General features: G+C 47.4%; 1 protein-coding gene across 1 annotated transcript in view; it reads left to right on the forward strand.

Annotated features, from left to right (window-relative positions):
• Positions 1–24,597, forward strand: part of COL27A1 (collagen type XXVII alpha 1 chain) — a gene marked incomplete at its 5' end in the record, with an annotated part of 141,950 nt that overhangs the window by 16,719 nt on the left and 100,634 nt on the right. The window contains 4 exons of the mRNA XM_084219907.1: positions 6,583–6,636; positions 14,696–14,749; positions 19,662–19,715; positions 21,628–21,681. Of these exons, the coding sequence (XP_084076033.1) occupies positions 6,583–6,636; positions 14,696–14,749; positions 19,662–19,715; positions 21,628–21,681 (216 nt within the window). The remainder of the gene's footprint in view (positions 1–6,582; positions 6,637–14,695; positions 14,750–19,661; positions 19,716–21,627; positions 21,682–24,597) is intronic.

Here is a 24,597-nt window from a genome sequence, read left to right on the forward strand (position 1 = left end):
TTGTTCATCCTGATCATCCCAATGGCAGCCATGGTGTGAGGCAGGGGTGACTCACGCTGTGGGGTGACTGCACTTTGTGAATTCTACTAAAATAACCAAAGAAATATTCTTAGCTGTGCAGAAAAGCCCCATCTAACAATAGAGGAAGGGTTTGATGGTTAGAGGAGAGTGAGCAAAGGAATGAAAGGATTTATTTAGGAATAAAATTCAGCACCCTCCAGGTATTAATCTGTCCTGAAGGACCACGTGGATGCCGTGCAAAAGGAAATGGAGACACTGCAACTCAGGCAGAGCTTTAATTCTTCAGGAGCATTGGGTTTGCTGAGCAGCCAGAGAAGGGAGGGCAATATGTTCTTAAAAAAGAAAAACTTCTTGGGAACCATTAATAACCACAAGCATTTGGGATCTCAGCTCTCTGGGTTTTTTGGAGGGGAGAAATAACAAAAGGAACACCCAGATATCGTGCGAAGTCAGTAACGCAGCACTGACTCAGCAGCTGGCAAAAGTCCCTCTGGATCATCCCCACTGCCCAAAGCATCTCAGCCAGCCTTGCTCCAGAGCTCCAGGCCCTGCAGCATGACCCCAGCACGTGGCTGGAAGTGGCCTAAAACCCCCCTCAAAAGAAAGATGCATACTGAAAAATAGTGTCTGTTGTGAGCATGTCAAACTCCTGAACTGAGGCTGTGATGTGGTGGGTATTTGAATCCTCCAGTGGATGGGGGGTCATTGCCTGTCTAGACCAGCAGCAGGTTTGGCAGGGAGATTTTGGGGCTACTGTAGCCTCTCCCCTGCCAGGTGAAGCTGTGCTAAACCCCTTCCCTGGCATGGCTGGGGTCTAGCACTGCACACCCTAAGTCAGACCTTTCTCCTCCTATACAAAGCTGCAATTCCATCCCTACAGCCAGGCCTCTTGACCAGGCTAGGGGTTATTTTTAGAGCAAGAAAACCACCCCTTCTGCTGAATGTGCAGGCTGGGATCCCTGAGAGGCTGTGGAAGAGCTGAGTACCAGAAGAGGAGCGGGGAGTGCCTTTCAAGGACACCCCAATATCCCAGCCTGAGGACAGGGGGGCTCACACCCCCAGTCCCAGATGCATGGCCAGGAGCCCCAGGCTGGTGGTGCCTGGCAGGCTGCTCCCTCTCCCTCCCTCTCTGTCTCCCTCTCTGCAAGGCACATGTGTTTCCAAGGTCCCCAGTCTAGACTGCTCCAGCTGCCATCCTCTGCACGAGCAGTTTGTCTTGGAGCACAGCTCCTTCCCTAAAGAAACAATCCCAGCCAATTCAATCAGGAGAGAGGTGACTGGAAACACAGATAAAATATATGGAGTGCCTATTTCCAGTCCTCCTCACACCAGAAAATGCTGTTTGAGCTGCCAGCCCATGATAAATTAAGGAACACACAACGTGTTCGAATATCTCTTAATGAATGAGTCATATTAATAATAAAAAAGGAGAGACTGCATGCTTTGTATAATGCATGGGGAAAGTTTTATCCTTGCTCACATAATTGGATCAAATTTTTTTGGTGATTTAACCAGAAATATCCCTGAAGGGAAATCTTGCAGGCAAATGACCAAGCATCAGAGAGGTCTGTTTGTGTAAAATAAAGTTAATTTTGAAGAGAGATAGTTGATAGTGTGTTTGAGATAAATGTGCTGCAAAGTATTTAGGATTGTACAAGTATATACAAGTATTTTTATAAATTTTTAAAAATAGAAAGTGAGTAGTAGAGTAGGTGATCCCTCTGTTCCTTCCCAGCCTTTCAGGCTGCCTTCCAAGGTCTGGGATCGCTCCAGTGCCCTGCAGAGCCTGTTCCTGAAATGTCTCCCTAGAAAAGTGCAGCTTGCATCAAGCTGGAGCACTCATATTTTGTTGTGCATTGTGCTGCTACTCTGTGAGGAGCCCAGTTGTGGACAAGGACCTTTGTGTGATAGGTGCTGCACAGACCCAGAGCAAACATCTGTGCCTGGTGAGGAAATCGTGTTACAAGGCTGGCTCTGCACCAGCAGCTCAGCTCCTGCCAGAATTATGAGGGCTTTTTGTTTTTACACTGGTTGAAACCCAGACATGTCCAAATTTTAACATGATAAGCCTGCCTTGGAGAAGAAAGCAACCAAAGTGTTGGGAGTTTCCCCCCCCCCTAAAATTCTCGCTTTGTTTTGGCAGTTTCTGAAGCCTGGCAATGATGGGGAGGTGAGGAGAAGTTGCCAGGGTGTTGAAGATGAGGGTTTTTTCTCCTCCTTTTCTATTCTCCTAAGCAGGGAATTTTGAATTCCAGTGCTGTCCCTGTAGCTGTTCAGTCCTTCCTTGCTGGTGCTTCCCAGATGTACAAGGCTAAAGGGCAGGTTTGTGGCAGTGGCCATCTTTCCTGTGGGAATATTTCTTTTCTTCTTGGAAGAAAACAGTTCATTCCCCCTTTATCTGCAGGGGAAATGTCACTCCCTGCTCAGAACATGGTGCCAATGTGGGGAGAAGCTTTTGGTGTGTTTTCTGAACTCCTTTTTAAGTTGACTTTTACTACAGGCATTAACACCTGAGGAAGAGGAATGTCCTCTTTCTCTCCTCAGTCCTAGCAGCGTTCTGAACTTCTGAAACTGAATTTTCTGGGACACAGGAGAACTGTGCCACTAGTGGCTGGACAGAAATACATTGGGAATACCCTAAAGTAAATATGTCCATCTGTCAGTGTGCACTGGAATATGAGCTTAATAGTTTCCTGGGAAATCTCAGCTGCCAGGCTGAGTACTCACCCCTGGGGAAACCATTACAGGAATCCTTTGCTATCTGACCAAGTTGATTCAGCAGTCATTTCCCAATTTCCAGCACCAATTCTTGTGCTCAGTGTGGCTTTAATTCAAGCCTTCCACAGCAGGTTTGGCCTTGCTGAGTTTGGAGCTCAGAAGGCACCTTGCTGTGGGCAGAGGAAGCAGTGAGGGGGGGTCACAGTGTGGGAGAGGCAGAGGTATAAATTAGCAGCAAGAGGAAATGGCAAGATTTCCCTTATCCTCAGGGTCCGATGGATTTTCCTTTCAGACAAGTATGTTTAATTTTCCATTTGCAATTTGAAGCTCAGAGAGCTAAGATTAAAAAAAAGCCCCTTTTGCACCAGCAAGTTTCCCAGCAGCAGCTTAGAATAAATCCTGTAATCATTTGGTGGGGTCGGCCATCACTGCTAATGCTACCGTGGGAAACTGAGAAGGGTTAAACTTTATTGTGGCTGCCCTGAGCTGCTCCAGGAGCTGTTCAGGCTGGTTAACAGCTCAGCTGTTTGGCTTGAGAAGAGAGAGAGTATCTGCTGCTGCTGCTGCTGAGTTTCTCCTTGATCTCTGATCTCACTTTGTGTGATAACAGGGTGGGTGTTCTCTGCCATCAGCTTGCAGAAGGAGCAGGCAAGGAGCCAGAGAGACAAGAGCTGCAGTGCCAGGGGCAGGAGCTCACCACAGGAGGCTCCATCCCTGTGATGGGAGGGCAGGGCAGAGCACTGATATCCTCATCCCACTGCCAGCAGCAGGAAATCCATCCCTGTGATGGATCCATCCCTGTGATGGGAGGGCAGGGCAGGGCACTGATATCCTCATCCACTGCCAGCAGCAGGAAATCCTCCTGCCCTTGGAGCTCTGCCCTCTGCTCCCGATGAAACTCCCCAGGGATGCCCTAAAGGGACAGTGCAGAGGTCCCCACAGGCTCTGTGTGACCTGAGCTGGGGGTGAGGCTGGGGGCTGTGTGTGCAGGCTCACTGATAGACATCTCCTGCCCCCCCTGTGGAGCCCTGCACCTGAAGGGGACTGCATCCATCATCTGGGCCTTGATCCAGCCCCTTCTCCTCTGGCTGCCTCTCTGGGTGCACACTTTCCTTGAGTGAATTTCAGCATTGCTCTCCCCAGTTGTGGCATGTGGAGCCCTTGTCCCAGAGCTTGAGCCTCTTGTCTGAGAGCATGGGCTGGGTGCTGGAGAGGGGAAAGGGGTCACCAGGAAGGCACAGCCCATGTCCCATCCAACCCAGCCACCAAGGAACTCAGAAATGTCACAAGTACAAAGTGGCCTCCCAGGGTGTCACTTCTCATCACTGCCTGTGCCCATCCTGCCCCAGTCCTCTTCCACCTTCACTGGCTTCAATTTAAAACTGGTCCCATCCTTTCCTTCTGCAGTTACTGCAGTGCCAGGCACCTTTGAGCCACTCATCCCCCCCTGCCCCTTATCCCTCTGAGTCTGAGGGGATGGCAGATCACAGCACCATGGCAGGGACTCCTGAGTCATGTACTTTTCCAGCTAGAAGCCTTTCTCTCAACTCTGCATTCCCACTCCAGTGCAGGTATTAACTCTCTCCTTGTTTTTGTGCTAGCTTCAGTCTGTTCTGAGCAGCTCACATTTTTGGAGAAGGTTTTTGCTCAAGCAGCCAAGTGCAATTGCAGCTGCTGTTAGCAGGAAGGTGGAAAAGGTCACTCAGCTCTGGTACACGGGGAATGCCGTGCTCAGACAGTTGCATCTCCTCTTTTACCTCCTCTAAGGGTGTAAATGGGGATGGGTTTTGGTGGAAGAGAGATTAAGGACTGATGAACTCTTATTAAACCTGTTGCTGCCTCAGTTGCACTGGATTCATGGTTTGATAGTTATCATCCCAACTAAAAGGGCAGGGGGATATTTTTAATAAAATCTGGGATTCTGGAGCACAATTATACATGAAGCTTTAAAAAAGCCCTACAATTACGTGTCCATTTGCACAGCTGTATAATTGCATTATGCACGGGGCCCTGAGCTGGCACAATGGCAGGTTAAAACACTGGGATATTGCTAAAATGAGGGTCAGCTGGATCAATGAGGGTTGTTAATACAAAGAGCAGTAATACTGTGTCAGCCAGCAGTCAGCAGCTGGCAGAGGGGACATCTCCAGGGCAGGCAGGGCTGGGCAGCAGCAGTGGCTCGTGTGGTGACAGTGAGGGACATTACCTGTGGCTCATGTGGTGACAGAAGTCCATCCTGGGTGTCACAGTGAGGGGCATTACCTGTTCTGTGCTGTGAAGGCTCCTTTAAAACAAACCTTTTCCCATTATCTTCACCACAGGGATAAAAAGTTGCTATTTGTTTGTTGTGCTGATAAATTAATAGCACAGAGGACACTGGGCTTTGCTTATGCCTTCCTTGACTTTTTTTTTTTACTGTGCCAAGTTTGGTTCTTAAAATAGATAGATAAGACTTTAGATAATAGACTTTTATACAAATTAATGTGCTATTTACATGAGGGAGGGTTGGTCATATCAGGGGAATATTTATCCTATATGGTTCAGGCAAGTTTTCTCTTTCCAAAATCTTTTCCTGGGCATGAGATTTAGGGTAGGGATCTCCTGGGTCGATTTTTTTCTTACTGAATCATGCCCTTGATGTCTCCTGGGAGCTGAGAGACCATGAGCTTTTTTGCTCCTGCAGGTGGGCAGAACCAGCCTGAGCAGCTCTGAGCAGCAGGGCCAGCCTGGCAGGGAGGAGATCCCACAGGGATGGCCCAGTGGGAAGGGAGCAAGGCCAGAATGTGGCCACGGGGCTCATCCTGCACCTGCTCCATGCCCTGCACCTTCATCCCTGTGGAATGCTGTTCCTGGGACCTGCCATGCAGGCAGAGAGCTCAGGCTGCCTTCCAAACACCCTTCCCTGGCTGCTCTGGATGTGTCTGCACTTTTTGCAATGGAAACTTGTCTTTTGTAGCAAGCTACCAGAATATAAATCCTCTGGGAGACGCTTTAATTAACAGTTATTCTTGTCAGACATGTTTGGCTTGGAGGAAAAAGAAGTTTGGAGGAGTTACTAGGAGTTGAAGATGGCTCTCCAGAAATCTGAATTCTCCAGCCCATTGAAAAAAAAAAAAAAAAAGAATAAATAGATGAACAAATTCAAAGGCGTTCAAACCTCGTTGGTTAAGTATTTTTCCCTAACCTGTTTCAGATCAGTGCACAGCTGGGCTCCTGATATCTCCACTTTGTTCCTCCCCTCTTACAAGAGCCCCCACTACTCTGACATGTATGACCCAACCTTTCCTTTGCTGCAGAGCCATATTTAAGAATTTCCAACATTGACACCAATTTTATTACATTTTATAACCTGCTGCTCTGAAATATGAAGTGCTGGGGTTACACATAATCACAGATTTCGTTGTAACTCATGCAGGAACCTACAACACCAAGAGCTGCACGTGTCCAGCTGATGGAGATTAGAACACAGAATGTGCTTCCCTTGCCAAGGTGCTAACACAGAGCAGGAAAATCCAAAGCTGGGACACAGTTGTGTTACCCCTGTGACACAGCACAGGTCCAGGAGAGGGGAAGCACGAGGCACAGCTGTGATCCTGGGAATGCAGGCAGGAAGATGGGGATGCTCTATCTCTGCTCTGTGGAAATACGTGCTCCTGCAGATGTTTTTGAGCATGGTTTTTTATCCCTTTATATAAGTTGAAGGGAGGTTTTGGCTGTGATGCTGTAATTGGCCCCTCTCCCCAGGTCTTCTCCACATGACTGTGTCATGGGTCTCTGTGCAGCACTGTCAGGAGCACCATTCTGTTACAGAACCATCACTAATACCTGTTTGTGTTTTCCCAGGGCCCACCAGGTCTGCCAGGCTTACCAGGACCCCCTGGCAAGAGAGGCTCCCGAGTAAGTGCTTTAAAAACTTCCTTCCATTTGCATTTGAATTTGCTGTCCTATTGTTCCAAGGGCTGCTGTAGCTCCTGTGGCTGAGTAATGATTTCTTCAGGACCCTCTCTGTTGAGCTCTGGCCTCCTTCTCTCTCATTCCCTGCTGGAGGTTTTCACACTGGTGATTTGCAGCCTCCCTGAGCTGAGGTTTGGCATCAGCAAAGGCTGGGGATGGATGTTTCCAAATGGCTGTCAGAAGAATGAGATCTGTCTGTCTCATTTTGTTTCCAGTATCTGTTCCTTCTTGCAAACTGAATATTAGCTGGATATTGGCTTTGGCTGCTTTTTGTACTCCCCTTCCCTCTCCCCAGCTTCACAAATCGTTCAGTTCAATGTCCTCCATTGGTGGGACCAAGGTCCAGGACCAAGGACTCAATATCCACAGAGATGAGGGTTTTTTGTTCCCCAGACCTGCTCTGTGACTCCTTTTCAAGCTCTAAAGCAGAATGCCTTATCAGTTCAGGAATTCACCGTGGCTCTCGCAGAATTTCTTCCTCCCCAAATGAAATTCTGCTGCAGATCTTTGAACACTGAGTGCTGTGCTGAGGAAACATCTGGAGCTGAGTGCTGCAGATAGCTGTGAGAAAAGCCTCCTGCTCTGGCCCAGCTCTCCCAGGGCTGGGCAGTGTGCCTGACCTGGATGCAGTGCAGTGCTGGCACTGCTCTCCTGGCAGCTTGGGGCTGTTTTCCTGGGAGCACAGGGCTGTCCACAGGGTACAGCCATGGAGCCCCTTCCCTCAGCACTGCTCTGGGCTGGGAATCCAGAGCTGGGAGTGTCAGGGGCTGGAGGAAGGGAATGTTTGGATCTGTGATCCAGGCAGCATCCCTGGCCTGGCAGCAGAGGGAGATTTCCTCACACATACTTGGCCGAACCTCAAGCCCCGTGTAATGTCTTTAAAGAGAAAGCAAGAGGCTGAGAGCTGGGAGGCTCTCAGGCATTCCCCCAGGACACTTGTTACACTCCTGTGAGATCTCACAGTGACCAGCAAAAACAAACTCATCTCCTTTGTCCAACAGTAAAATGCAGGTCTGCAGGACCCCTGCAGCTTGGGAATCAAAAGCTGATTTGGGCTGTAAGTGGGCAGGGTTAGGCAGCACCAGGCTCATAATCTGTTTTTTAGTGAAGCATCAGCCCTGACAGCTTCTTCACAAGTGCCCAAGCTGCTCCCACCTCAGTAGATGCCCAGAGTTTGCATTTCTTGCCATCCCCATTAAAGCTGGAAGTTGGTTCCCACCCCAGCTCATTGTTTATGAGGGGGGTTTGCTGTTACTTCTGGCAATCCTGTGGTTTGCAAACTAAACTCCAGGCCTGGAGCCCCCAGCTGCATCCCCTGCCTGCTGTATGAGTGACCAAATTTCAGCTCCACATCCCAATTCCACCTGAGTTTCTTCTGAAGGAAATAGCATTGTGGAAGCTGGGTCATAATTGTCTGTTATTCCCCAGCTGTGGCGTGCTCCATCCTATATTTAAGATGATCCTCTGAAAGACAATAAGCAACAGAGGGTGCTGAGAATTGGTCCAGGAAAGAGTTCCCAGTTAGGAAGTGCTCAGCACAGCTGAGCCTGGCTTGGCTCAGACCTCTACAGAGAGGCTGTGCTAATTTTGGGAGGGGGCAGAAGGGTCACTCTATGAATGTCTGGCCTGGAGCACTGGAGACAGGACTGCTCTGTGCCTGAATTGTTTTGACTTTGGGAAGTGTTTCTCCTGGTAATTTTTGCTTCTCTCCCTTTGGGATTTAGGGATTTCATTGGAAAGGGAAGCTGCCAGGAACTAAGATAGGCTTAGGGGAATTCTTGGCATCTTTTGCTTTTGTTGTGCTTGAAAAACTTAAAAATAAACGTGCAACATTGCAGGGGTTATGTTCTACCTCTCCTAACCTGATCCCCCAAAAAAGCAGCTGCAGAGTTCTTGCACCAGCCCATGGATAAGCCATGAGGTGTCCCATCAGGCTGCAGCCCAAGTTTGGAGCTCCAGAGGAGAGGTGAACATTGCAGGCAGCTTTGCAGGGCTGGATGCAGAGGAGAGGAAGGAACTTTTTGTCACCAATGCAATTTTTGGCCTAATGCCTGAGATCAATTGCCCTTGTTGTAACTTGTGTAATTTCTGTGTTATTAATGCTTACACAGCTGCCTGGCAAATTGAAAATCCAGTAGCAGCATTTGGCCTGTGATTTTCTGTAGCTGTGAAGTTGCCTCGTGCTGATGTGTAGTGCACAATTTCCACCCCATATTGTCTCCTGCCTTTGTTCCCCCCATATAGGTCAGGGTAAAATGAAATCTCTGGTCATTCTTTGCCTTGAGAGTGAGACTGTGGTGGGTGAGAGTCTGTAGGAAAATCTGGCTGCTCCCATGGTTCTGTCTCCTGGTTTTCAGCAGATGAGTATCTCCAGACCTGCCTGTGTAGTCTGAGGGTGGCTCTTCCATGTAGGTAATGCCACCTGCTTTACAAAAACACATCCCAGCCTCTGTAACAGCATGGAAGAGATTCTGACTGGGACATATCTCAGCATTCAAGAGCAATCCAAGGCAGGGTAGCAGAGTGTGGCAGTCTTGTTGAATATTACAGTTTCTCCATTTTTAAAAGCCAATCCCCATTTCAGGAGCATGGAATTAATTGTCCACCCTATCACTCCAGCAGCAGGGGCCCACTGAGACAGATTCAGGCTATTCCTGTGCTCTCCTCTCTGCAGCTATGAAAGGAAATTTTCATTTCCATAACAAGTGAAAACTGGGTGTTTCTTCTTCTCATTATTCCCTGAGGGACACCAAGAGAAATGAGTTAAAAATTGCAATGGGAATGGTCAATAACACTATCTCAGGAGCTCTCCAGTCTGTAGAGATATTGCTGTTCTGCATGTGTGCTCTCCAGGAAGGGTTTCTCTGTCTCTATCAGTTGGTTTTCACGATGGTTTTCAGCTTTCTTGTCTGTGTTAAGGAATTTGAGACACAAGGTCTGTCCACACTGTTTATTCTTGGATGAATGCACTGTGTGCCTGATCAGGTGTCTGTGTAAGATCTAAGGGAATAGCAGTGTTAGCAGTGAAGGATTTCCCCAGCTTTCTATGATGGGAAATGCCAGGCAGGTCACAGGACAGCTTTTCCATGGTGGTAAGTGTGAGTGGTGGCACTGGGTGACACCCCAGTTCTGTGCAAGCCATGGGTGTTGAACTTTTTGCATTTCTCCAAAAATCAGGGTCTCCCAGGGAGGCAGAGGCTGGGATTTGCTCTCAGGGATGTGCCAACAAACTCCACAAGGAGCTGTCAACAAAGGGCTCCCACTGGAGCAATCATTCCTTCAGCACTGCAGCTTGTTCCTGCCTCACTGCAGGCTCTGTGAGCTTCACCCAGGGCTGTCTGCACGAGGGGCTTTGCACAGCACATCTGCTTTGCACAGCACATCTGCATCCACCACAAGCTGGGCACCCACAGTTTGAGTGGGTCTGCAGAGAAGAGCTGTGAGAGGGACACTTGGTCTGAAACCCTGCCCTCCAGATGAGGCTGTGGAAATCCCACTGACCTGCTTTGCCTCTGCATGAAGGAAACAGCAAGTCCCAGGCACATGCCAGACTGGAGCCCAGCTCATGGGATGGTTTGGGTTGAAAGGGACCTTAAAGATCATCTTGTTCCAACCTGACACCATGGACAGGGAACATTCCTCTAGACCAGGTTGCTCCAAGCCCTGTCCAACCTGGCCTTGGTTGTTTGCTCAGCCCCCAGGACAGCAAGAAAAGAGCAACAGTCAGACTTTCCAAAACCCTTAAATAATTCAGGAAGCCAGATCCCACTGGTGGTCACTCCCTCTCCAACAGGTGAGCAAACACAGGTACAAGAAGTGTTTCATCCCTGTCCCCACCACAGGTCAGAGACAGAATCAGCACTAAAACACCTGATGTGCTGTAATTGCTCTTGGTTTATAAACTCTGAGACACCACTGGAGAAATCCAAATGGCTTTGGGTGAAGGGAACACACAGGCACTCCCTGATGCTTCAGGATGCATTTGCCATCCTCCTGTGAACCACTTCAAAGATTGGGAGGTCCCAGGGTAACATGTCCCTGTTACATTTGGTCTGTGCTTGGAAAAAATCTCCCTTTCCTTCAAAATGTAGGGCTTCCCTCCTGAAACAAGCAGCTCAGTCAGCTGGGGAGATTCCCCAGTATCCTCATCCCATTAGCAAGATCTTCCAATTTCTGAAAAGTGTTTAAAGAAACAGTTTGCTTGGCTTCACTTCAAATATTTAGCTCTTTTTCAGCAAGCCAGAGGTCACAGTGGGATCTGTAGGTCAGAAGCAGAAAAACTTGCTGTACACAGTGAAACCCCAAGACTTAATGAGCTTCAAATGAGTGGTCATTCCTCTGACTGGAGCTCTCTAGCATTTAGCAGGAGTTGGGAGGAATTTTTTCCCCTTCCTTGTGAATGCTGGAGGGTTTGGGGGGAGCTATGCACAGTTACACTTTTGTTAATTTTTGTGGGCTGGGAACCATGAGGAATAAAAGGGCTTCTGTGAGCAGGGTCCCATCTCCAGGCACCCCCGAGCCCTGCTGGGTGGCTCAGTGTCCTTCTCAAGCAGCATCATTCACACAGAAGGCATTCCAGGGAGATGGGAAACCCCTTCTGGCCTGGGGAACACATTCAGGGATTGTTCTGCTCTCCGTGCCACGGAGCAGCCTGGGGCTGCTGCTGTCCCATGGTCAAATTTTCCATGGAGTTTCTGGTACAAGGCTTGGAAGCTTCCAGATGCAAGTCTGCCTGCTGCTAGGTTGGATTGTTTCAGCAGATATAGGAAGCCAAGTGGGTGGGGAAATGAGCACCCGAGCAAATGTGACACATGCAGTGGGATTTTTTCATTGAGTGGTCTCAGCACTGTCCTACCCTGTGTGCAGATAAGAGGAGCAAAACTGATTTATTGATGATAAATATATTTAGGAGAATCCAAATTTCTAGGTGGGAGTGGTAACTTGAATTAATTAATCCAACAGAGCAATTAACTGTTGCTGACAGCTCCTGAGGCAGCTGCTCTCCTGCACCTTTTGTTACTCAGCCCATCTAACTGTGCCACACAGCATCTTCCTCCTCTGCCAAGAATGTGGGTGGAATCCCAAATTCAGGACTCACCATGTTGGAACACATCACGATCAATTATTTTTTTACACTTTTTAGGACTGCTGGCAGGCTACACCCTTTTCTCTCCACAGTTGCCAGAGCAGTTTCAGATGTCTAACACAAGCCCCAGGACTGGTCACAGCAGTTTCCTTCATGCCAGACTGGATTTCCCACTATCATTTCATCACCAGGACGTGGCCACTTCCACTAGGCTAAAACCACATCAGTCTTTAGGGACAGGATGAGTCTCTGACCTTCCTTTGCCTGGATTACACTGGATGCACTCTGTCAGACTCATTGAACTCGGTGGTGAAGGCTCTGTTTTATCTCAGGAGTCTCTGTTTTCATAATCACACTTTTAATCACTAGAAACTGTGACTGGATTCTTCCTCCCCTCTCCCCTCCTTCTGCTTGAGGCTTTTTAGGATTTTGTATTTGCAGAGTTCCCAGATGAAGTCAGGAATGATGAATCTGACTCCATGTTCATAGAAGGCTAATTTATTATTTTATGATACCATATTATAATGAAGAATACTATACTAAACTATACTAAAGGATACAGAAAGGATACTACAGAAGGCTAAAAAGATACTAAGGAAAACTCATTCCTATTTCCAGAGCCCTGACACAGCTTGGCCCTGGTTGGCCAAAGAGTGAAAACAACTCACAGCAGAATGCAATGGAACAATCTCCAAACACATTCCACATGAGCACAACACAGGAGAAGCAATGAGATAATTCTTGTTTTCCTTTTCTCTGAGGCTTCTCAGCTTCCCAGGAGAAGAATCCTGTGCGAAGGGATTTTTCCAGAAAATATGATGGTGACATTAGGATTTTGTTGCTGTGCTTTAGTTCACTCTGAAAGAACTTGCACCAGAATTTGCTGGGGGTGTGATTAGTCTCTTATCCAGGAGCTCTGGATTGGCAGCTGAGCTTCCCACAATCCAGGTTTCCTCCTGGAATCCATCACTTTCATCTGGGATTCACAGCACACCGAGCTGCTCCCTGCAGCCTGACACTGCTGTCAGCCTGCCCTGGGCTATGCTGGAGCACAAACTTCAAATGATTGCACTGCTGTGGGCTTTGGGCCAAGCTGCCTCACTCCAAAGCTGAATTACAGCTGAATTCCCTCCTCAAATCCAGCAGCAGCCTGGATTTATGAACCCTATTCAGAGCGACCTCGATTATTGCTTGTGTGTAAAAGCTTTTTAGGAACTCATCTTTTATAGAGACTTTGCTGGCCTGATTTCTGTCACTTATTATTCATTATCCTACATATTTGAGACTGGAAAGACTTGGGCTGAAGCATATTTGCCACCACCACAGACTTGTTGAATTACCTTAAGCAGCACATTCAGTCTCTGTTTCAGTGTTCCACCCAATAAAGTGGGCAGGTGATTCCACAGTTTGCTGGGAAGATGAATTTATTTAAGACTCCTCAGTGTCCAGGTACTCTGGCTCCAGAAACTGTGTGAATTTTTTTTAAAGTGAGAAGGTGATACTCAAGCAGCTTAATTTTAATTAAAGCTCTTTCAGTTTCACTGGAAATTCACTGACAGGCTAAACAAGAATTTCAGGTGAAAATTTGGAAGGAAATTAAGAATGGGGCGACCAATATATTTGGGTTCAGGCTGAAAATTTTCAAGGAATTTAAGCATGGGATGTTAATTTGGGTAAAAACTGACATTTGAAAAGTTCAGTCTCAGTCTTTTAATGAAACAGCCTCTTCCAGCAGAGCAGCATGTTGTGAAATAGCACTGAGCATTCAGCAACTGTCTGTTCCACAAGATAAAATTTAAAAAGGCATTATTTTCTATTAAAATGCAGTAAAACTGAAGAGAGATCAGTGCACTGATGTGCTCTCAGAGGACAGCAAGGGCACTGAACTTGGCTGCCAGTGAAATGTTTAACTGCAGTGATTTTCCTTGGAAATCAGACCCTGAAGATTTTGGCCCCAAAATGCCCAATGGAAATCCTACAGCTTGCTGAGAAAGTGCCTGAGTGGTTTTTTATCCCCTTCCTGTGCTTCCCTAACTTGAGGGTACATAAAGACCTCCCCATGGCAGGGTAGAGCTCTCACACGTTCTTGGCAGAATTCTTGGAGCGAATTTTCAGGTTGTTTCATCTCCCAGGAACGTGTTCAGGAGGACTTAGAATTGTTATTACTCCTGCCTGAAAGGTTAGCAGATCTTCTGTGCTGTGTATAGGCATAAACTATTCTTAGCTGCTTATTCCAGATAACTCCTTAAATAGGCCTTGGAAAATATGCAGGGTGATTTTAAAATCTGATGGAAAAGGAGATACTGGTATGTGATTTGAGGTAGATGCTCTGGCAGTGTCACTGGCTTCTGAGAACTAAGGAATAATATAGATTTAACTGTGTGAAATATGGATTTAAAGAGTTTACATGGATGTACTGCTATTCCCACTCTCTTGCTGTCTGATTATCCATTTTCTTTCCAATCTCTAAAGGCAAAAATCTGGTTGGCTTGTACGGAAAATGAGTTCACCCCAAAGAGCTGAACAATTTTCCTTTAGTAATTACTTCTGTTCTCTTCAATCCTGAGCAAAAAAAACCAAGTTGTTAACACCCCCACACACTTCCTCTCCCCTCTGCCTGCTTCCATCCCCCTCTGCTGAGCTCCTCCCAGAGCCTGGACTCCCCTGACCCGTGGAATGTTTGGTTTACCCAAATTATCTCAGTGTCATGACATGTCCTGTGGTGACAGACACACAATCCCTTCCACAGAGCCTGGTGGGAGCCCACAGCTGAGTTTCCCTCTGTGGGTGCCAGGGAGGGTCCCAGTGCCACCATCCCCCTGCCAGGGCACCCCAGGGCTCTCCAAGTCTGGCACAGCACTAGTGCAGATTCCCACCATCTCCTTTTGACTGTTTTGTGTTTGTTGTGTGTTTTAGGGTCCCCCAGGCCCCCATGGAAACCCTGGCTCACCTGGCCCCCCAGGACTGAAAGTAAGTATGAACTGCTGAGAGGAACTTTCACCTTCCCACCCCACAGGACATCCTGGGGCAAGGACAGCTTGCTTCTTTTTCTCCTGCTCTGGACAAAAAGTAGCTGAAGCCATTCCTCCCTCCCTCCTGCTCTCCCAGGGGCTCTCCAGCAGCACAGCTGAGGCTTTTCCTGTGCCCAGGGAGACCCTGCCCTATGCCTCCATCCCTGCTTCTCCTCAGTTTCAAAGACTGCCAAATTAGGATCCTGCTTAAGCTATGCCTGTGCCAGGGCACAAACTGCTGTGTCAGACAAGGGCAGTGGAATCCTTGCTCCAGAGCTCCAGCAGCTCTGAATTCCTTTGCTTTCTCATTTCTCTCCCCTGGATTTTGCAGTTCCTCTGAGTCTGGACAGTGGCAGGAGTGACTGGCAGCACCCAGCATCTTCCTCTCCCTTCCTCCTCCTGAAACTCCTCCCTCTGTCCTTCCCTCTCCAGATTTTCTGGGAACTCCAAACTCCCCCAGCCCTCCCAAACTGATCTCATGGCTTCCTTCTCCATGCCCCCACCTCTCCCAGGAGGGCTCACAGCCTCCTGCAGAGCCCTGTGCTTTGTGCTTTTCTCCTGCACACACGCATTCCCTCCGGGTGGGAGTCACCCCCTGCAGCTGGACCCTCTCCCTTTGCCTGGGATTGAGCACAGATGTGGCTCTGGAGGGGTCAAAACCCTTCCAAAAAGGTGTTTTAAATCCCAGCTCATTCTGTGTATAAGGCTTTGTGTTACCTAAAGACTGAAGTTCCTGGAAAACTGGTTTGGATTGCTTTGGTATGATTGTTTACAAAGAAATAGGTTTATATTTTATAACATCTGTGTTGAACTGAAGAACAATGGAGCTTGGAGAGGCAATACTTAGCAGAGATTTTCAGTACCAGGGAGCTGTAGGACATCTCAGCCAAACAGAGAAAGGTGTGAGCAATAGTTCTGTCTTTTCATGATCTCATCAGTAGGCAGAGATGTTATGAGCGCTATTGATGCTCTGGGAAAAAGATTCTGGAAACTTGGCATGCTGCCTCTATGTGATTAAAAATTAGGCACTGGAGACATGCTGGTGAGCAGCAGCTGGTTTAAATTCCACATACAGCCTGAAAAGTGAGCCTGTAAAAGTTCTACATCTTAGTGTTCTGCATTTATTCTCCATCAATGACTTCCAGATCACACTTGTTGAGTTTTATAAGTCAAATCAAACTTCTTTTATCTAACTTCCAGCCCTGCAAATCCAGCCTGGTCCAAGCTGTGGAGTCAAGCTAAGTTTCTATTCTACAGGATTTTTTTTTGAAACACTTTTAGCCTAATGACTCGTCAGAAATCATCATTTGGCTGTAAAGCTCTCTTCAGTTGGTCACCTAATAGAAATTAAGTCTTACTGTAAGCATTTTTCCTCCATCTCAATGCACAGTCTGGCAGCAGGAAGTCCCAGTGGATGGAGAGCTCTAAGTCTGCAGCACAGATCTGGTCTCATCAGGCTCTGTGATGTATTTTATTTTTGTCCAGCCACCATTTGCAGGATTGTTCTGTTCGTGGTGCTTTGTCAAAAGAAGTATTAGGTTTGCAGGGGGATGTGAGAGCTGGAGCTCAGCCCAGGTGAAGGTTCACCTCTAGCAGGGAGAGCCTGGTGAGCCGTGGTTACATCATCTCTGCCTCAGAAATGCTCTTTGGAAGGTGTGGATCAGATGCCAGAGTTTTGACTCCCCTCTCCTCTGGTATTACAGCAGTCCCAGAAAATGGACTTTGCCCCCAAAAGTGGTTTTTTACCCTGTTATGTTTTAATTGCCTTCACCTGGGACCTGATTTCTTCATCACAAGATCATCGAAGATGGTTTGGATTGGAACCTGAGAACTCATCTCATTATGGGCAGGGACATCCTCCCCTAGACCAGGTCACTCAGAGCTCCATCCAACCTGGCCTTGGACACTTTCAGAGATGGGAATCTTCCTGACAGACCCAGCACATGGCAGAAATTCTGGATTTGTGAAAGCTCAGCCTGCACTGCAGGGCAAAGCAGCTCCAAGTGGAACTTCTCTTGCTGAGAGGCTGCTGGGCTTGGTCTGCCTTAGATAGCAGCTAAACCCACACAAAAAAAACCACCAAGCAATCTAAGAAAGGAAATTGGAGTTTCCCAGATAGATACAGCTAGGAAACCATGACTAACACCAAGTCATTGTCACTTAAGAAGGGACCCAGGAGCAGAATATTTATCAGCTGAATGAGCAGGGTCCTTGCAAGGCCAGGCAGCTCTGTGCAAGGCTGTGCTGTGGCACTGCAGCCTCTGGGTGCTTTTCTGTGTCTCCTGCCTGGCTGTAGGGCTTTGGTTGTGTTTCTGCATTTCACAGTCAACCCTGTGCAGAGCCCAGTTTATCCTCACCCCTGGAGCTGAGCACTTGTAATTCCCTGGGCTTAGGGAGCTGATCTTTTGCACAGAGCTGTTTGTAGCTGTTGAGCCAAAATCCTGCTGATCTGCTTGGGCATGGTTCCACTGACTCCAGTGGCATTACACCTGCTTGTGCCACCTGGGAGTTCAGCCTGTGGTGCTCAGCTCAGCAATTCATGGTGTGAAGCTGCTTAAAGGGGGATTCTTGCCACATCCTGCTTTCTGCTCGTTGTGCTTGGCAGTTGTAAAATTGCTCTTGCATCTTTTTGGCAGAGACTGATTATTGCAGATAACCTCTGCAACAGCTGCAGCCACAGGCTGGGCTGGGGCTGTCACCTGAAAGCTGCTGGGGGACAGGAGGGGTGTTTTTGCTTTGGTTTGTAGCTCTCAGGATGTCCTAAAAGCATGTGGGATTGGGCAGATGGTCAGACAAGGTGTGTTTTCAAAAGCCATTGCAAGAGTTGGGTTTGCATCTCTCACCTGGAGGCTTTTGGCAGCAGGTATTAGGATGATTTGCTGACCTGGATAAATCTCTTCCTAAAGCACTTGAAAAATATTGTATTTTCAGTTTAGTGAATGTTTTTTCTCTCCAAGGTAGCTCATCAGTTTTGCTCACTGATGTTTAAAATAGTATTAGTGGGACTGCAAAACTGAGATGTTTAAATTGCACAACTCTAGACTTCTCCCAGGTAGGAAAAAAATCCCAGAACAATTTCTTCCTTTACAAGAGGAAGATGTGTTCTCAGTAAGTGTAGGATGGGAAAGAGAAACTTGTGGGAAAGATATTGTGGCTTGGCTTGGACAAGATTTAGGTTAATTCCCCCGTTGTTATTGCTGTGTGAGAAGACTCAAGCAATTAATCCACAATTTCAGCCCTCACATCCAGCTGGTGCCATTGCTGATTGATCTTGGGGACATGTGATCCTGCTGCTGGCTGAGCTCTGCACCTGTGTGATGGGGGCTGAACACAGAACCAGTGCAAATCAGAGACCTGGCTGATGTGATCTGGAGCTTCCCAGGGGAAATCACAAGTTCTTTTCCATGTCTCAGAGTCATTGCATGGAGCATATGGGAAGATTTAGGGAACGTGGTGGGTGTCTACCTGCTGCAGTAAATGAATTTTGAAGAGTAGAAAAGAACACCCAGCAATCCCAAGGGCTGCTCTAATCTGTTCCCAGCAGTGGCAGCACCCACTGACTGCTCTGAAGCTCAAGGAGTGGGAGAATTGCCCTGATAACAGCTGCATGCAAAGCAAGATTATCTGCATGACTTCATTCACTGTTTGGAAAGCCAGCAGCCTTCATTGAGAATTTGTGCAGATACATCTGCCTTGAATCAGCAGTGCTCCCTACAGTCCAGAGCCAAGCAGTCTCACTCCTGAGTCTCACTCCTGAGTCTCACAGCCTGTGGTGGATGCTGGAAGAGGAGGAGGATGGGGGGTTCACACTCTGTGCAAGGTGGGAAGTACACCTGGAATGTACTCCCAGTGAGGCTGTGTGGGAAAGCAGCTCAGCTGGCTGTGAGCAGAGCCCTGTGCTGCTCATGAGAAATGCCAGTTATAACCACAATTGCTCCTGTCTGTGTCTCCCCTCCAAGCACTTCCCTTGACAGCCATTAGTTAACCCTCCCAGCTGTCCTGGGCTGATGGGCACACAGAGGTTGTGGCTTGTTTATGATTTGTGGCTGTTAAATAGTGACTGATCCTGGGATACCCATCCTGGCTGTGCCAGAAGAGATGTTCTTTACCTCTCCCCCACCCAAAGAACCTGGCACTCTTCAATCTCTTCTAGATTTTCCTACTTGCATCTCTCCCTGTTAGGTGCTCACATTACCTTTCTACCTCTTGAAAAGTGGGATTTCCAAAGGAATCTGCTGGAATTGGATGATCAAATGCTGCTGAGATTCCAGCCTGTGTTTGTCAGAAGATCACAGCCTCAAACTGTAATTTCCCTCGTCACGGTTGTTAAGGAGGAAAATAAGGAATACTGCCACTTAAGGTCAAGTGCTGCTTTCTGCCAGCCTGGGAGCCTCACAATTGCTCTGCCTGTTGGGGGTGTCTAATTAGTACAACTTTCTCTGCAGTCTCATCTGTCCCTCACAGTTAAAAAAGCAACAGCATCTAGTGTGTTGTCGAGGAGGATGGTTCAGCCCCAGTAATAGGCTTGGTAATTATTTTTGTGATGGTAGTTGTAGACAAGGAAGGAATTGCAGCTGTCTGGTCTAATAAGTATCAAAAGTCCTGACATTGCTTTCTTCCAGTTATCCTTTCTTTAGCCAATTGAATACTGTCAACTACTATTTAAAACTCAACTCTTTAGCAGCAGCAATCACTCACCAAATCCACCCCCAGCACAACAGCTCTTCCAGACCACTTTAATACATTTGGGATGTCAGGGAAGACTGGGATCAAACAAAATATTGTTCTCATTTGGAGGCTTGGTGGAAGCAGAACCACATCTGTGGGCCGGGCCCTTGGATTATGTCACTAATGTAAGTTTTTCATTTCAGGGTCAGAAAGGTGATCCTGGGCTGTCACCTGGAAAAGCTCGCAATGGGCAGAAGGTGAGATGTCACCCCGAGGCCATGGGGGGCTCCCAGAACTGTGCACACTCACAGGGGGGCTGTACTGCAGCCACAGCATCCCAGCTCCTTAGGACTGGGAAATAAGGCTTGGCTCTGGGATTCAGGACTAAAGAGAGTTGGCTCTCAGTGACCACAGTGCACTGAGGTGCCTCCTGGCACAGTGCTGTTGTCTGAGTGTTTATCCAGTTTATCCACAATCTGCAGCCCAGCTGAAGCCCCTGCTTCAGCCACAGGCACGTGGCTGCTCCAGCCTAGTGTTTCAAGCAGCACATCTGAGCTACAGCCACGCTCTGGGCATGCAGCTGCAGCAAGAGGCAGTTCCAGGCTAAGGAATAAAAACCTTGGAGGCCAAGGAAAGGATGTTCTTGCCCTGGAGCTGAGGAACAGGGGTTTGCTTCATGCTGCAGCCCCATCAGGGTAGAGGTTTCTTGGTGGAGGCTTCTAAGGCATGGACCTCCCTGAGGGGTTGCTCAAACCAGCACAAAGCACTCAGCTTTGTGGGAAGGAAAGCTCTTTCTGGGCTTAGCAGTTTCTGAGGATCAGAGTTCTGCTAATGCCTTTCAATAAGTTACAACTCCCATTTTTGCTGTTTCACAGCTGAGTGATTTTTACTGAGGCAACAAGCCCTCACAGAATTCTAGAAATGAACAGTAGGGCAATCAGGGCTCCACATCACCTACCTCAATTACCTCTTTCAGTGATGCCTGCACAATCCTTGGTAATTCATGTCCTGGGCAGAAGCCTGGTTCTCTTCCTCTCACCATAAGTCTTGCTATAAGTGCACAGCTCATAGAAAGAACCAGCCATAAGGAGCTTGAGCTCTTCATTTGATACCAGATTCCCCCATAAAGCACAGTGAGGCCACACAACTGCAGGATGGAAAGCAATGCTAGAAAACATTCAGAAGGCTAAGACTGAAATTATGCCTTTAAATTAACACCATGAGATGTCTTCTGAAATTTCTGGTACACAATATTGGAGTGGCATCACGTGGAAATCATCCATCTGCAGGGTCTGGAACTGTTTTCTTAAAGACAATGCTTGGTGTAAAAAAGGGAGAGATCCAGATGACCTTTAGCTTGTGTTAACGAGGCTTTATCCCTGATAGCAGCAAGAGGAATAAGGAGTTTCCAGCAGGAGTTTGGAGTGCTGCCTAATTTTCAATCTAGATCCTGGAAATCTGTTGAATTTCAGTAAGAAGGCACTCCAGGGCTTTTTGATGCTGATCAGAGGAGGCCAAGTGGGCTCACCCAGCCGGGCTGGGTGTTGGAGAGGTCTCACAGCAAGGCGCTCACCCGTTCTGTGATGCTCAGGGTTTGCCAGCTGGGATGTGATGCAATCCCTTTTCAGAAGCACAGGCCACTGAGCAAAGCCTCCCACCAGCAGCCTGCAAAGGTTCAACCCGTGTCAGACAGACAGGTTAAATAATTACACCAGCAGCACCATCCCAACGGGAGCCATGGGCTGAGCCAGTGCAGTAGCAGAGTGTGAGAGCAAATCACAGGATTTGGCAGGAGGTACCTGTTGTTCTTATTGCATTTAAAATCTAAAATTTCCTTGCCTTGGCGATTTCAATGCCTATTGAAAGGCGAATGAAGCATGTGACTGAATGAGATCATTGAGGGGAAAAAAAGCACATTCATTCTGCTTGCAAAGAGCTGGACTCCAGCAGCAGCTGCCATTAATTAACTAGGGTTATTATTTATATGAGCCAGTTAATAGAGATGTTGTTTAAATCTACTCTTCTTATCCAGTCAGGTTTTGAAGAGTTGTGATTAGAACCAGAAATATCAATAGCTGGGGGCTGGTGTCAGCAAAAGAATTGTGGTAACTGCAGTAGGCATAGGGAAAATGTTGCTGCAAACTAATTGAACTTGCTTGCTTCCTACAGGGAGATGTGGGCTTACCTGGTTTAACTGGGTTCCCTGGACCACCTGGTAGAAAGGTAAGAGTGTTCTTTTCTAGTGAATCAGAACAATAATTTTATTTTAAAATTTTCTTCTATAACTCTGCCTGAAAGATTTAATTAAAACTCCCAGTATCCACCCAAAGAGCCTTATGCCTGTTCAGCAGGTGTATAACCTAGGGAGATAGCCTGAATATTGTGTTAGAGTATGAAATGAAATTCTGGGCACAGAACTGTGTTCCTTCTCTGTATTCCTCATCCCTCTGCATCCTGACACTGGGTGTTCCTCAGCAAGCTCAGTTTAGGCCTGGTGCAGCCAGTGCATCATCTAAAGGGATCTCCAACCAGCAGCAATATTCAAAGGATGGATGCAGAACAGTGCTGGCATTCCAAGGAAACCATGGACTGGTAAAGCACATTTCAAGAGCATATCTGTGTGCCTTCCCTCTTTATTTTGCTTGGAGACTGTCAGCACTGGTCAGGTTTTGCTTTATTTGCTTCCATATTGATGCTTCAATACCATTAACACCACAAACAACACATTTATGCCTAGAAAAGGGTGTGTAGGGATAAAAGACAAGATCCATCCCTGTTTTCTTGAGGCAGCAGGGTGTGTTTCTATCCATGCCTTCAAGCCTGCACAGCAATACCTCAGCCATCCAGACCTGGAGCTCAGATCTTTCATATATCAAGGACTTTTCAGCTGAATTTCCAGCTCCAGGCTGTGTTGGTAGGTTGGTTTCTTTTTTTGGAAGCTAAACCTGTTGCAGGGAGCTGTCTGGGGCTCAGTGGCCATGGCTCCCCCTCCCAGCAAGCCAATATTGCCACAGCTAACCTGAACAGTTAAAATCAGCATCTTGTTTCCATCACTTCATCAGTCAATGGGCCATTGACCATACTCTGTTGCTCAGGTCAATTAGCTGCACACAAACACCTCCTCTGGTACGTTTTAAGACTCCAAGGAGAGAAAGAAGGTGTGGAGGAGGCTGAAAGGAGCCCTCCCTCTCCAGGATTATTTGTTGTATGCTTTATACTAGAACCAAATTGCCAAGAGGAGGGGCTGAGTTTATTTTTCTACTCCAAGGCTGGTCATGCTTGGGGTGCTGTGTGGAGTAGGAGCAATTGAGTGATTAATTACAGATCTTTTGCTGTCACAAACAAGTTCTAACTAATAGGGTGCAAAGAATACCATTTTCCTGGTATAACAGCTCATAAAACAAAACCTTGTGGTTACGATCAGCAAAATGCAATGTCAGGAGTGCAAGCACTCATAGTGGAAAAAGCAGAGAAGGAATAGGAGATTGAACAAACATTCCCAAGTCCAGCACATGGCCTTCACATCTGATCTGAACTCCCACAGGACAGGCTAAAGGCAGGGATATGCTTCTGTTTCTTCAAGTAATGAGCAAGTTGGATGGTGAAATTTTTCCTTTGGTGCAGCTTAAAAACACCTCCCAGTAGCACTAGTCTGGCAGTGGGTTTGGTGTAACCTGGCTTTTATTAGCATCTTGCATGAAGAAAAAAATTACAGCTGTTGGGGAAATGTTTGGAAAAAATCTTTTTTTTTTTTTTTAAATCTGGGTTGCCTGCTGGCATTCTCCCAGTGAAAATACACTGCTGCTTGGCTGAGGGTGGGCAACATATCTTGGCTACTGGAAAACAGCAATGCTTTGGAAATGGACATCCCTCCTCTCACTCCATGGAGGTGCTGCAAAAAGAGCTCTCAGGGCTTTGATCAGAGAACACCACATAGAAACCTTCAAATGGGTAAAATATTTCACCAGGAGAAACAAAACGCATTTCCCACTAAATGAAACCGCTGTCTCAGCAGCAGGAGCTGGAGCCACAACCAGCAGCGTGTGGTTTTGGACAGTGTAGCTCAATCCTCAGTGCCTGCCTTGGGAATGCTGACAGACTTGGATTGGGTTTGTAGGATTGGACAGGCTGATCTCAGAGCACCCCTGAAGTGGTTTTAGCTCCACACATCAACGAGTACATGAAACTGCCTTAGGAGCAGCAGGTGTATTTCCCCTCCTCTCCACACAGAGCAAACGGTGCTTTTGCAGACCAGGATGGGGGGCAGGACTTGGATGTCCCTCTGCCTGTCCCTGTGGTGCCTGTGAGGCATCTGTGGGCTTTGGCTTTTGGTTTGGGGCTGCACACCACAGCTGCCTTGGAGGTAGATCTCAGCAGAGCAGCATCATTGCTCCAGAGGAGAAAACAGCAGCAGTGAGAGAGACAAAGTTTCGTTGGAGTCAGAGAGCAAAGGCAGAGCTGGGAAGTGGTCAGTGCTTCAAAACATCCAGTATGCAGGTCTCATTCCCTGGCCCCTTCATTCTTCACATTTCCTACCAAAGTGCAGGATGATCCCTTTAGCTAGGAGAGAGTGGATTATAAATATCATCACAGATGAGTAAATCCTTCACTGGAGTGCAATTTCCTTTCTAAATCACAGCCCTTTGTGTGGAGTGCCCTGTAATCATCACGAAGTGTTCAGATAAAAGAGCAAATGCAGTTGTTTTCATACCCTCTGCCCTGTCATTTTAGTGCTATTTGAAGAGGATTTTAGCAGGTAAATACTTTCACACAAAGCTTTAACATACACAAGCTTTTCTGCTTTTCCTTCATTGTAATTCACCTGAGGCAGAAATAACTGGGGTATACTGTGAAGAAATGTGTTTGAAACTCTCCAGAGCCCAGAATGTGTAGTGAGGAGGATATTTAATAGAACATAAGAGTGCCTACATATTTAAGAATTTAACATATTTAACCTGATTGTCATTCACTTACCACTGCAGAATTGGTGCAGAATTTAGTTCAGGACATGCTTTGAGCATCTCAAGGGACCATCATGCAGCCAGCTACTTTGGGTGGACATTGCAGGCTCAAAACACCCATCCTGCAGAAATCCAGCTGGAGCAGAATGGTTCAGAGCAGCCAAGCCAGGCACATATT

This window comes from Fringilla coelebs (genome assembly GCF_963513975.1).
Source record: "Fringilla coelebs genome assembly, chromosome: 21".
Taxonomy (NCBI): Eukaryota; Metazoa; Chordata; class Aves; order Passeriformes; family Fringillidae; genus Fringilla; species Fringilla coelebs.